At 32.1% G+C, this 15,027-nt stretch overlaps 1 protein-coding gene across 1 annotated transcript; it reads left to right on the top strand.

Moving 5' to 3' along the window:
* The first annotated feature begins 3,430 nt into the window (after positions 1-3,430).
* Positions 3,431-12,272, top strand: pths (porthos). The gene is made up of 10 exons (XM_014424782.3): positions 3,431-3,579; positions 5,439-5,594; positions 7,278-7,371; positions 7,451-7,615; positions 8,367-8,533; positions 8,922-9,158; positions 9,633-9,856; positions 11,301-11,433; positions 11,516-11,644; positions 12,057-12,272. Exons 1-10 carry the CDS (start codon positions 3,544-3,546, stop codon positions 12,213-12,215), a joined length of 1,500 nt encoding a protein of 499 aa, XP_014280268.1. The 5' UTR covers positions 3,431-3,543; the 3' UTR covers positions 12,216-12,272.
* The last annotated feature ends 2,755 nt before the right edge of the window (positions 12,273-15,027 follow it).

The raw sequence follows: 15,027 nt of genomic DNA, 5'->3' as shown, positions 1-15,027 counted from the left end.
TTATTGTGATTATCGCGTTATGTTACATATTATAACATTACCAACCATGTGGAGGAGAACCTGAAACACCACCACCTGTGCTGAGAAAATATCCCAACTCCCTCCTCTTAGAGAGAGTTTTCCTGTTACGATAGGGTCTATTCCATTGATACAGATGAATCTACGCGATATGCTAATACTGTGGATTTCCCTAAGACAGGAAAGTAAGTAATTCTAAATTCCGTCGTTAAGTAAGAAAGTAATGATCTTGACCTTTCTTTTGGGAAAAGAGAGTTTCGAAGAAAAAAAACTTCGTCGTGAGAAGCCATTGGCACGGAGCTCACTGAACCATATCCAGCACAAATTGGATCTTTATGGATTGTTATATTCGAAAATGGTTCATTAGCAACTACGGTTATGTACATCCTATGAATAAAAAAAAAATTAATTTTGAAAATAAATCAGACTACCAAAAAATCCCTATCTAATACTCCTATTTCTTCCAAGCAACTTGATGTTGTTATCTCCTAAAACTTATTAGTAGATTTTTAGTGATCTATATACAAATTAAAGAAAATTAATATAGTAATCGTGTGTCTTCCATATCTGAAAACAACTCAAGACTCTTCTAAAAACACATTAATACACTTTCTTTATGTATACACGTGCGAATGTAAGTAGCGTTTAGTGAAAGCCATCCGACTACGGTGCCAAGTTTCATTAATTTGTATATACATCACTAAAAAACTCACTAATATATTTAAGGAAATAAGCAATAATATCCCGTCTCGAAGAAATAGGAGTATAAGATATGTGATTTTCGGTAGAAAGGTTTATTTTATAAATCAAACTATTTTTTAATCTATGAAGAATGTCAGGGGTGCAGTAAAAAAAAAGAAAGAAATAGTAACAACTTTTTATAGGGTTGGCAAATATGTCTTTTCGGTTTTTTTGGATGAAAGAAAACTAAGAATATTTTGTACATAATATTTATTTTATGAATGGAATATGGTCCGGGTGCGGTCAAAAAAAAAACTCAAATAGTAGAACTATACTGTTTTAATGAGCCAACGTTTCGCCCCACGTTGCAGGGCTTCTTCAGGGCTATTTTGACGGCAGTCAAAACAAAAATGACCAAAAATGACAGTCATTTTTGTTTTGACTGCCGTCAAAATAGCCCTGAAGAAGCCCTGCAACGTGGGGCGAAACGTTGGCTCATTAAAATAGTGTAGTTCTACTATTTGAGTTTTTTTGACCGCACCCGGACCATATTCCTTTCTTATTTTAATATTTATTTTAATTCACAATGAAATGTCCATTATTTTCGATCACCTTATCTCTGCAATGTCTCGCACTGATCATGATGGATTTTGATCGACTATTGCCTTAACATCAATGCTTTCAATTTCTTGTGGACGACCAGGTCGCGGTGCCTCATTTACGTCAAAATACCCTGCTCGAAACTTGGCAAACCAATTTTGGCACGTGCGCTCTGTTAAGGCATTATCCCCATAGACCCCGCATATTTTTTTATATGCCTCTGCAGCTCGCTTTCCTTTTTTGAAGTAATAAAGCAAAACATGGCTATTAGGCACGATATTTCCGTCCATCTTCTCAGCTGGATCACAAATACAATACTGACCTAATCTTAATAAGTGTCAGCAGACCTAACTATTTACATATTACAAATAGGATAAATAATCCTCTTATTACTATGTTCTCGAAAAAGGCTTTAATGATTCGTTAAGGCAGATCCACATGTTGGCCGCTCGCCACGAATCGGAGGCTTGCACAAATGCTCGGTAAACACTGAGCGGGCCATCCACATGTCAGTGTTATTCAGAGAGGGAAGCATGGCGGACGTAAAGTGGTTTCAGCCATTGCACTGGGATTATATTATTTTTATTATAAAAATAAATAAAATGAAAGGAAATTAAATTATAAATAAGTAAGATTAAATATAAAACTTATTATAAAAAATAATTACAACCTCCTAACAGCTCTCAGTTCCAACTAGACAAAGAACAATGGTGGAGATGCTACACGAGCGTTCTCACGAACCCCTTTGATCTGTGTCCAAAAAACCGACTCTCGACGGATCGGCAACGAGCTTAGGCCAGCTCGCGCATGTCTGAGTTCGCCATGGCTTGGCCAACATGTAGAGGCCCCTTTATATCAACGTAAAATTCAATGGCTGTTAATTGCAACCAGGTCAAAATATTTTTCCAAGCCTCCGTCCGTGGCGAGCGGCCAACATGTGGATCCGCCTTAACAGGAACTAGCTCTAAGTCCACGAAAGATGGAACGAGCCTGCAGTCCAATATAATCTACATTTGAGCCCATTTAAGTTAAATAACGATCTACCCACAACAAATAATTATTTGGAAGTCTCAGATTACAGTATTTCTATCTAATGAGCGACTATATGTTGTAATTAATATAGCTAGCGCTGTTGATATGTTTTTTTGAATGAGAGATGCGCCTATCTTATAAACTAAAAGTATTATTATTTTTTTAAATTGCTTTAAGTTTGAAAAAGCATGATCAAGTCAGCAATAATCTCTAGTTGCTGTCTTGAAATTCTCTAGTATGTATTTAAGGGACCTCAACGTGTTTCCAAGCCATGGCGAACTCAGTCATGCGCGAACATGTGGATGGGTGGCTTATACGAGTTGGCCTAAGCTCGTTGCCGATCCGTTGAGAGTTGGTTTTTTGGACACAAATCAAAGGGGTTCGTGAGAGCGTATCTCCACTATTGTTCTTTGTCTAGTTGCAACTGAGAGCTGTTAGGAGGTTAAACGTGTTTGTTGGTACTTTGTATAAGTTTTATATTTAATCTTATTTATTTATACTTAATTTCCTTTCATTTTCTTTTTAATAAAAATAATATAATTCCAGTGCAATGAATGAAACCACTTGTACGTCCGCCATGCTTAACACTCTGAATTAGGGATGCAACGTCAATAACATAACATCGGTATTTTTGAACATCCATTTCAGCAACATAAGGTCTGTTCCAACTTCTGATTATCCAGAACTGCACGGAGCATGAGCAGTAAGGGTTTGGGAGGGAACAACACTTACTACGCATGCTTCGGACAGTCAGAAGTGGTTGTTGGAACAGACCTTTAACATATCTTTATCCCGTTATCAGCGTGAAAGTAGGAAGTACTTCCTCATCCCACCACATTGTTGGTAGGAATCTGTTTATTTTTTTTTTTTTATTAAGTTACTTTTGCATTTAAAAAAAAAATGAAAAATTGAGACAAATGTAAAACACCGGTTTCAAAAATCGAGTTTAAAAACATCGATGTTTTCAAAAAATCTACGTCGATGTTGCATCCCCAGTTTCAAAGGTCCGAATATCAAGCTCGGAACCGTTTTCAAACTGCCAAAACAGTCCCTGCCAGGGAAATAAGACTGCCGGACATGCGCACAGGTTTCATTTCCCCCCTCCCTATTTGAGTTAGTAGGAGAAGGCTCGTTATTGAATGTTTTGTTGTGAAGCTGAGCATTTGAAGTTTGGAAAGGTTATAGAAGTCACGAGGTTTTGTCGAATACAGAATGAGTGATTCTGACGGAGAATCTGTCGTTTCTAAAGTAAGTTATTGTTTATACTTTTTATAATAATGTTTTGTTATTATTATTACTTCGTCGTAACAAGCGTATTTCCTAAATATTAATCTAGTTGGGAAAAACGTTAATCCATGAACAAAAAACATATTTATCTTGTTTAAATAGTTTTCCCTATTTAGAAACCTAGCTCATTTGAGCTCTGAATTGATTTAATCTGGTGGTTAAAGAATACATTTGTTTGATTTTTTTTTTTTTTTATAATTCTTGTGGTGCTACTCATATTTCCCAACCAGGTAAAATTCTCACATGCTGAAGCATGTGGTTGGGTTATTTAAATTGGATGGTACAAATGTTGGTCTAAATTTGAGGCTGACCCATGGAGCACCTGCTTTGGGCACTAATTTAAAGGCTTTTAGGCAATTGCTGTTTTACCCTTAATTTTTTCTGAGTTATTGTTTTAAAAGTGCCAACAGATAAGTATTTATGCACTTGTTTTAATTAATTGAAGAATTTCCCCAATCTTCAGAATCAATTATTAACTTTAGCTTAAGACGACAAATTTCTGTAATTGGGTATAAATACATTTTCGAATCTTGTGAATTTTCTTTATTAGAATATTTTCGAATTAGCATAGCACAAGTATACCTATTTAAAGACATGTATCTGTGTGTGAGGTTAGTCCTTAATTTCATATGCATTAATAGCAAGCATGGGATTTGCTGGGGCTCACCATTACACTGAACAGATTTTGGAACTTATCATCGCTTGATTAATGTATTAGCAAGTCTGTCACCGATTTTCATAAACATGAGATGCATATTAGTATCCTTAGAAAATTAATATTGATAATTGATAATACAAACATCTTGTGTTATTTTCTTTTTCTTGTGGCAAATCTGCCTGATCAGCTGCGATAAAATTTAATAGTGTATATGGTGAACATACTATCACTGTATGGACTGCCCAGAAATGTTTTAAAAAATTTAAGATTGGAGAGAGCAGCATTTATGGTAAACCCCGTTCAGGACATACTGTTGATTTTGATTATATTTTTAAAAATCTTGCGGAATCAGAGCCACAAATAACAATAGATCAAATTGCAAGAAGAAAGGATTCATCTTATAGAACAGTCTTTTCTTATTTATAGGTGTGTACGAAGTATCTAAGCTTGGAAAGTAGGTACCACACAAGCTACCAAAGCCAATTTCTCGCAGGAAATAAACATCTCCATTTCATGCCTCACGAAATTTTTCACTTGAGAGAAAGTTAAATTCTAAACAGGAAGTAAAAAATGAACTTTTAGGTTTTTTTTGTATCAAAACCAGAGTCTGCCTACAGCAATGGTGTTAAAAATTTACTTGTAAGATGGTGAAAAATTATAGACAGGAAAATGTGTCATTGATTAAAATGTTAAATTGTGTTTTAATTACACTATTTAAAAATTTCCCAAAAATGCGCACGAACTTTTAGACTAACCTGATAATTAAATTATAAGGTATCTAATAAAAATTACGAAACAAAAGTTGAATTTATTAATTTCTAGCACCTTTTTTTGAATTTTTTATCATATAGCACCTACCTGGCCTCTATGCTGTCTTACATTTCATGTATTTTTATTTTGTTTCTTTTTATAATAATAATGGTTTGAATTGAAAGTAATAGCCAAGATATGTCTGACGTCGACCATGTTTGCCTCCCTGGAGCAAATGAGCAAGTGGAAACAGGTATATGTTACTTTCTTTGTTTACCATACATTGGTAAGTAATATTTAGCCAGTGGCAAACATGTAAATCCGGCTTTAAGTTCACTTAAATGTATCTATTTTACGTTTACTTCCTTATTGATTTTTGTACTTATACATGTTTCAATTTTTTTGTTTACAGGAAGATGGTACTGAAAGTGAGGAACTGGAAAAAAATTCTGAAGGTAGTAGTGATGAAAAAGAAATAGAGAATGAAGACGAAAATGATCATTTATTAAAGGAAACTGTGGATAACTTGAATGGTGATCAGACAGAAAAACAAACTTTTAAGGATTTAGTATGTCTATTTTATTTTTATATATAAAAATTTTTATTAATTTTTTTCAACCCATCAAATAGAAACTTGCAAACATTACCATTAGGAAAATAGTGTAGTCTTGGCTGCTATAATTAATATTACCATACTAATATTATCTGCCTTAATTTAAAGAGATGTTGGTCAAACATGGTCCCAGCATAATTGTTAGGATATATATATGTTTTAAAGATAGCAATGAACATATTGGTTGGAACTGTTCTTTTATTATGGCATTTGTTATGTGTAATTCTCTAAATATTGTGTGTAACCTCTTAGAAAAAAATTACCTCAGTTCGACAGTTTTTTATTCCTCTGCCATTTAACTAATTTGAAACCTTAAGAAGTTATGGGCTAAGGCTGTTGTTTCTAAAGTTTTTAAAATGCATATTTGTGAATTATATCAAAGTGCCATGGCGTTGGGCGGAACTGCTATACCTGTACTTGGAACTAATTTCAATCACTGGTTGTTTAGAATTTCATCAATTCTTGTAAAAAAAAAAAGTTGAAAGCTGATCGATTGTCAGGCTCCTCTGGGAAGAAGAGATTTATGATCTCAAAAGCAGAAGCTATGGTTATTATCATTCAGGTAGTCTCTGATAAACATCTCAACCTTATTAAGGATTATCATACAGTTGCAGTGATGATGAAGGCTGTTAAGAACGTATTCATTCGTGCCACAGCTTTCTAAAACCTTTAACAGTTAATGGGGATTATTTTCTGAATTTTGATTCTATTATTAGAGAGCTGGATGAACAAAACTCAACCATGAGTGAAGCTGACGAAGTATGCCTTCTGTTAACTCTAAAATATGAGATTGGTCCTGTAGTCAAAGTACTTGAATCTGTCCCAGATATGAAAATGGATTTTGTACGTGCTTGTTTTCTCGACAAAGAACGAAATCATCCTCAAGTAGTTTAAACAATGAAGGACCTGTTAAAGCTCACAGTGGGTGTTTTATTTATGGTAACAAATAGCATATGAAAGCTCACTGTCAGAAAAAATATATTATTAGAGGCTTTAATCATTCAAAGAGGTTGTTTTAGTGGCTCTAAATTGTGATGAAAATAACCTTTCTTCTAACGATTTGTTCGTAGTGGACATGAGTACAACATGGTATCAAGGTAAAGAATTTATCTCTCAACAATGATGGAGAATTCGTTTCATCTAATTTTAAGAATTTCTGCCATACAATTGATATAAAAATTGAATATATATACTATGATGCTCTCCAACGTCTGGTAAGTGAGAAAGAATTAATTGTACAATCTTGATTGAACACTGAAGCTGCTATCTGTTCACCTTTTGAATTGAATTGATCTCCGTCAACAACTCTCAAGATGAGATGAAAATCTTAGGATAAACCTAATAATAATAATAATAAATAAATTTAACCCTATAAAATGAAGAGAGAAAAAAAAGGATCCGAGAGCTTTGAAAGTTGTAATAATTGGTTATTGTGGTGGAGGGTATAGAATCTGGTTGCAAGAAGAAAAAGAGTAATTAGATCAAGGGATGTTACTTTTGACAAAACTATTATGCCTTTTTTAATTGTTTATTTTAGTATTAATGCTTCTTAGTCCAAGTTGGCCAAATATCTTTAAATATGTTCATTTTAATACTTTTTTTTTTTTGAACCTTTATAAAGTATTCTTGTATTTACAGGGTGTCATAGATGTTCTGTGTGAAGCATGTGAAAAGCTTAAATGGTCCGAGCCTACAAAAATTCAGAAAGAAGCCATTCCATTAGCTATTGCAGGTTTTGTACAGTCAAATTATTTGTTTAATTTAATTGTTATTTAAATTTATTTTATTCCTATACTTTCAAATGTAAACAGGTCGTGATGTTATTGGCTTGGCTGAGACTGGATCGGGTAAAACAGCTGCTTTTGCTTTACCTATCTTGCAGGCTTTATTGGAACATCCACAAAGATATTTTGCACTTATATTGACTCCTACTAGAGAGTTGGCTTTTCAAATCTCTGAACAGTTTGAAGCACTAGGTATGGGTTGAATTAAAAATATGGTATGGATTGAATTAAATATAATACCCCGAGATACTTAAATGATATTAACATATTTTTAATAACAATGTTACTTGTGATATTTCTGTATAGAGACACTTTAACCCCTATTCTATCTCTTACAGCTTTAACCATTTTGATTTTATTTGAAAATAATAAAATTTTCCACTGTATTAAGGGTTTTGGAAAGGGTATGAGGAAGCACTTAATATCTATTTCATAAGCCCAAAAACAGGGTTTTAGGATTTTCAGAGATGCCTGTTTATATATTTCCCCTCTCCCCCTACATATGGGCATGTTTAGTTTCTTTCTCCCTTTGTTTCAGGTGATCTGAAATTCAATATGGAGGGTTGTTTTACAGGCAGAAACATTGCATAAAAGTGGAAATTAATTTTAGTCAACATTTAGTGATCAAATGTTTTTCATCTTTTTAAAATTGTGTGCTCCTCCTGATTGAGTTAAGAGGGTTGAACTTTGTATGTGAGTTGAGTTATTGTTAGAGATTGCCTTTTGGGGGTCTCAACTTTTTTTTCCAATCCCCACCATTTTATTTGTGGTTTTAAAGATCTTGCATACCTGCAGCTCCTCATAGTTAATCCAAATTAAGTTTTAGAAAATATCTCCTTAGTCGTAGTTATTTTTATTTTGCATAATTATGAAATTATTTAAGCCATTAAATATTATAATTATGATCACATAATTGAGTAATATTATAATGTCTTTTTTAAAGGTTCTGGAATTGGAGTTAAAACTGCAATAATTGTTGGTGGTATGGATATGATGTCTCAGGCTATGGTGCTAGCTAAGAAACCCCATGTGCTAATTGCTACACCTGGGAGGCTTGTTGATCATTTGGAAAATACAAAAGGCTTTAATCTGAAAGCTGTAAAGTATCTGGTAAGCAACTCTAAAGTACACAGTGAAAGTTTAACTTTGTTTTATGTATTAGAAGATTATTGGTTGACTGACCTTATGTGGTGATTGTGGAAAGATAGTCCATGTGGTGGTCAAAAAAGTTACAAAATCTTAGCCAAAAACTATTATTAGTGACCGACATTTCGCTCTACTAGGAAGATAAAGAGTAAAATCAAACATTCTACTTTCTGAACTCAGCCCAGTTGAAGTCTTACAAAGTAAGATAAAACGGTGGTTACTGAAAAAAAGTTGTTTCTAATATGTTTGTGTTTTTTTTTTTACCTCCACCTGGATCATTTTCCCACTAAAATTGCTGTTTTAGTAATAATTTCTCTTAAATAATAATATTACAATATATATTTTTTTAAAGGTGATGGATGAAGCAGATCGTATATTAAATATGGACTTTGAAATTGAAGTAGATAAAATCTTAAGGGTCATGCCGAGAGAGAGGCGTACTTTTCTGTTTTCAGCCACTATGACAAAAAAAGTACAGAAGTTGCAAAGAGCATGTTTAAGAAATCCTGTAAAAGTGGAAGTCTCTACAAAATATACAACTGTAGAAAAACTTCAACAATATTACATATTTATTCCTTTGAGATACAAGGTGGGTATAGATTCTAACTTTTAAACTCGTTCTGAATAATCATAGCAATATTCAATGTTAGTATAAAATAATATTTTAAATATAAGTTATTTATTTATTCTTTACAATGGAGGTCTAATGTCAGAAGTGCTATAATTTGGCACAATGCACATTATTTTATTTAGGCTACACCTTTCAAATTTGTTGGTGGATAGGCTTTGTTTTAAGTAAGTAAATACTAATATAATTTAGGTAGACTTCCTTTTAGTTCTGTCCTTTGACAAATCAAAGAAAGAACTAGCTATATTTAAAGATATCTATTGTTATACATTACTAACCAGTCATTAATAACCAATGGAGTACTGAATTATGTGGCATTTTGGCTAAACACTTTCACTGTGTTAATCTGTTAACAGACTGTTGATGCCATATTTTTTTTAATGTTACCAGTTATATGCATTATTGTATCATCATTAATTTTCTTTTTCTTATTAGGATGTGTATCTGGTGTATTTACTGAATGAAATGGCTGGAAATTCTTTTATGATATTTTGTGCAACTTGTAACGGGACCATGAAAACAGCCCTCATGCTTCGAAATCTAGGAATGTCTGCTATTCCTTTAAATGGACAAATGTCTCAAAACAAACGTTTAGCTGCATTAACTAAATTCAGAGCAAAATCAAGGACTGCATTAATCTCCACAGATGTTGCCAGCAGGTAATTTATTTAGTTTGAAGTATATAAATATAGAATTCAAACATGTGGGTCTTTACTTATTAGAGAAATGAGTCTAATATCAATTCCATCATATTCTGTCCTCTACTTTGGCTTTTGCATATGTATACATATTTTCCTAGATACACCTATATTTTAAAAAAAAGGCTCATCCAATGTGGAAGAATATTGGCATAGTTTACTTTCAAATTTAGTTAATTCCATCCTTAACTTTTGCTTATACATGTGAATATGTATTTTCCTCGGCTCACATACATTTCGAAAATGGATCATCTGATTTAGCTCTAGTGTGAATTTTATCAAATTTCATTATCTAGTTTTACTTTCCCATGTGAAAAACTTATTTTTGGTTTGTCCCATAGACTTTCTTAAATGCTAACTTATTAATTTTGAAACATAGATAATTATATATAAGAAGATGGTCAGGGTTATCATCTTATATATCAATTTTTATGGTTAACTGGTTAACTGGCAGAGACATCAATTATGGGGATAGTGCCTTCTCACCTCCTAGGTCTTTAGGACACCAGCTGGAGCTCTGTGGACACCATTGTTCTTGGTACTTTAAAGTAAATAAATAATGGCTCTGACTATCTGCTTGAAGAACAGAGCAGTAGCTCTGCACCTTGTTGAATGTAGTATTGTAGAGGTGTGCTCTAGATCAGAACTAAATGATGGTGAACGAATGAAATGAGCAATGACCTTGTATATCTTGAGGTTGAACCTAAGACAGAGAGCTGTGGTACAGCCTATGGAACTTTTGCCGAGTCAGCTTCAGACTCTTTCTGTCATGACTAGAAAAGGGGAGATACATGTGGTGACCATGTGCATTAATTCCACAATGAGCGAAATGCATGCCTAAATGGATTAGCTTCTGTATGGTGAGGGCCATGTAGGCCGATTGGTCTTAAGAACTTCCTCCAAGCATAAACTTATTACCTATCAACTTAAGAAGCAACTTAAAATGAAACATGCAGGAGATGAGAGCTAAGAGCTTGAGATTTGAGGCATTTATAATTGTGTTATAAATGCTTATCACTTTTTATTACTAATTATTTTAATTATTAATTTTATTTAACTCTAGAATATTTATAAGTTTCCTAAATTATGTTACTCAAAAATGTTTAACCCATTGAATTAATTGAAATTTTTAAATGCAATATCTTATATTATATATATGTATATATATATTTTAATATGGCCACATGGTAGTAGAAACATCAAATAAATTATAAATGACAATATTAACATCCTTTTAAATTAAAATATTCCTTTTCTTTCTTTAACTATTAATTTAAAAACAAATATTTTGTTTTTTGGTAGATACTGTCAACTTCTTTGTAGTATTCTGATTCTCCTAAATAAATTAAAAATATTTTTTAGTTACATTGTTCTAATTTTGTTTAATTTTTTTTTTTTTTTACAGAGGTCTTGACATTCCACACGTTGATGTTGTCATTAACTTTGACATACCTACTCACAGTAAAGACTACATACATCGTGTAGGAAGGACAGCTCGGGCTGGTAGGTCTGGTATAGCTGTCACATTTGTCACTCAGGTACATTTTTAACTTTTATTATCTTTGAATTTTACAATTATAATCGTGTTTTAACAACAATTAATTTTAATTGTTTTATCAGTATGATGTGGAGCTTTACCAAAGAATAGAACATTTAATTGGTAAAAAATTACCAAAATTTGAAACAAAGGATGAAGAAGTAATGTTAATGGAAGAGAGGGTTGGTGAATCAAAACGAACGGCTGTAAAGGTATTTATTTTATTATACCTTATCACTTCTAAGGGATAGAATATACTTGCATATTTACTCAGAAATATTAGTTGGTAGTTTGTGAAGTTGAAGAATATGTATATATATATAATTTTGAAACTTGGTTTAGCTGTCTGATGGCTATCACACCTTAAGACTCTTCTGACAATAAATTTAGTCACTTTCTGTAAGTTTGCACTCAAAGAAGACCCCCGACTTGTACATTAAGTTTCAATATTCACAAACATTAACTTAACTAACAACTAATCAATGTGCTGAAGAAAAATACTAGTACATTCCATCATCATAAGGATATAATATAGATTTATTTTCATAGCTGGGTGTGTTTGTTTTTTAATTACTTAACATTTTCAGCATTTCTTTAAATTATCTCTTGAAAATTATGTTTTAGCAAATAAGAGATTTAGAAGATATTAAAGGAAGAAAAAGGAAACGTGTAGAAGTTGATAATGGTTTTAATGACGACACTGAAACATCTTTAGGTATCCGTAAACGCAAATTTGGAAATAAAAATAAATTTAAGAAGAAATTTGGAAAACGAAAGAAATAGTTTTTATTGTTTTAAGTGTTTTTGACGTTATTTTTTTAATAAAAATTAATAAACTTACTGCTGTATTTATTACATAATATCCTTCAATTCTTGAACTTCCTAATAGTTCTGCCATCTGATGACATTTTATGATGATCTTAAACATTTTTATTTAGGACTCCCAAATAGTTTGTTTAGCTATATTGAATAAAAAGGTTTCTATAAAAATGAAGATGAAATTTTTAAAATTAATTTTATTTAAAAAAAAATTTAAATATAATGTGCTTTTCATTCAGGTTGATTACCTCAAACAGTGTAATGTTTCATACCTAAAAATCGTCACTTACAAAGCTGTTCTCTTCCAGTTTTTCAATAATTTTCATTAAAGGAAATAAATAAATGGGCCTTAGATACAGAAAACATTCTTTCTTCTTAAAAGTGGATCTTGATAGAACATAATAATTTTTATACTCGAAGATTATTGATTGACCGTGTGTATAGATGAATGGAAAATGGTCTGGGTGCAGTAAAAAAAACTCAAATAGTAAATGATTATACTATTTTTATTGAGCCAACGTTTTGCCCCACGTTGCAGGGCTTCGTCAGGGGTAAAAAAGATATAAATACTTGACATAGTTACAAAAAAAAAAGAAAAAACATAAGTGGAAAATAACAGGGGTATACAATGAAAAGTAAAATATAATAAGAAAAATTAAAGGTTGTATACAGTAAATGAAAAGGGTAATAGTAAAAGATAAAATAAAAGAAGAAATATTAAAGAAAGTACAAATTAAGAGATGAAAAAAGAAAGAATAAAATCAAATGATGAGACAGAATTCATACCTGTTATGACGGGAGTCAAAGTCAGAGTGGGCCGTTTGTATTGGGAGGAGTGGGGATGGCAGTTGGCAATGCCACAATAACGAAAATAATTTTAAAGTAAACATTGTAAAAAAAAAAAGATTTAAATTAGGTAAACAATAAATGGTAATATACTTTATATACTTATTAGAGGGGGAGAGGAGATATTTACAAAATTATTAAAATAAATAAATAAAAAACACTCATAGATATAAAAATAAAGTATAAAATAATGGGATACAATATGTTTAAGTGATTAAGAAAGACAATATACCAAATGAGTGGGTATACAGAGAAGTGTAAATTATAATATAAAATTAATAATAAAGTAATTAATATAAGTACACTTAAGTAGGTAACACATGAATATAAATTAAAAGATAAGATACATGAATATAAATGAAACAGGAAGGATAGTAAATATATAAATAATTAAATAAAAGGTGAGAATTTAGAGAAACAAGAATAAAAGATATGACAATAAAGTGGGCTTCTGAAATGCAGAACAAAGTGAAAAGAAGTAATATGATAATAATTTTTACTGTCTAGTTTTTTGATTAACTTCACAACTATGCATCTAAGAACATTCTATATGCTCATTTTCAAGATAAATAATTCATCTTCTGAGCATTATGACCTACTGAGTTAATCACAATGAGTAAAGAAAATTTTTTAAATTTTATGCCTACTAAATTATAAAATGTTGAATCTGATGTATATCTTAGCAATTCTTTCAGACCATATTTATCATATGACTTGATAATATTTAACTGTTTAACAAGACTAATATTGGTGTTAGCCTTACTTATATTCATCTTTTGATAGACTAAATAAAATCAGCATCAATCATATCAAGTCACTAATGCAATTTGTATCATAATATCAAAATCTTATCCAGGATAGATTTTGAACCTGGAAATGGTCATGGAGAAAGCCAAAATCAAGGCGGCTGGTGATGGATGGAATCATAGTTGAAATGTAGAGGTAGTTGTGTTCTGTTATATGCCTCTGACTCCAATTGAAGTTGTGATGTACTCTATACCAGAAGGCTTTAACAATGCACCTTCTCAAAGGTTAGGTAGCTGGCCTGGATATCAATGGACAGGATGAGTATTACAGGAATTACCTTAAGTCCTCAGACAATGGAAACATTGCTCTGCTTGGAACAAGCTTACAGTCGCGAAACGAGCCGTAGGTCCTTGTAGTGAACGAGCCAGAGCCAGCAGTCGCAAAGGGGATTGTAAGTTCTAGGGAAACGAGCCTAGATCGTTATGAAAGATGCAGGAAGGAGGAGAGAGGCAATCTGCCAGAAAAGGCAGAGTAAAATAAAAGACAAATATAAATTTCCAAAATTAGCACTAGAGAATGTACCTATCCATTATGTATATGCCTCATAAGGGGGGGAATTTATACTGAGGTCTGCTCTCTGGACTATTAACTGTCATCCAGAGATGGCAGGTGTAAAATGTTTGCTAGTGGACCAGAAGACTTCTGTAATATTTATTGCTTCTAATAATAGATTTATTGGAAGATTGCTGATTGACCATGTGTATCAATGTATCTTTTTTAGTCCTGACGAAGCCCTGCAACATGGGGCGAAACGTTAGCTCAATAAAAATAGGTATTACTATTTGAGTTTTATTTGAGGGCACCCGGACCATATTCCATTCATCTTTAACAGATTAATGTATATTATTTGATTGTTACATGTGTGAGTTGGTTACACAATATTTTCAGCAATGCATTGCAAAAAAATAGGAAAATTAACATCATCATTCCAATACACAAGGAAGTTCGTACATTGTTATTGCTCATTGTCATTGTATTGTTATTGCCCAGATCTGAGCTGACATGCATGGTTTTCTGCGCATGATTTCGAGTGCTGACAAAAAAATCTATAAGTAGAGCCAAATAGTGTAATTACACACAATGCAAATAAATATAGATAATATATATATAACGTAATATATGT

Source organism: Halyomorpha halys, unplaced genomic scaffold (assembly GCF_000696795.3).
Source record: "Halyomorpha halys isolate HHAL.00 unplaced genomic scaffold, Hhal_1.1 Scaffold478.1, whole genome shotgun sequence".
NCBI lineage: Eukaryota > Metazoa > Arthropoda > Insecta > Hemiptera > Pentatomidae > Halyomorpha > Halyomorpha halys.
The sequence above is the reverse complement of the archived record's forward strand: the minus strand, read 5'-3'. Positions and strand labels throughout refer to the sequence as shown.

Bases quoted from the DNA above. Each gene is read 5' to 3' on its own strand.
- pths (XM_014424782.3), top strand. From the start codon at position 3,544: ATGAGTGATTCTGACGGAGAATCTGTCGTTTCTAAA. The intron at 9,857-11,300 runs GTAATTTATTTA...TTTTTTTTACAG, and splicing joins TCCACAGATGTTGCCAGCAG to AGGTCTTGACATTCCACACG. The intron at 11,645-12,056 runs GTATTTATTTTA...ATTATGTTTTAG, and splicing joins CAAAACGAACGGCTGTAAAG to CAAATAAGAGATTTAGAAGA.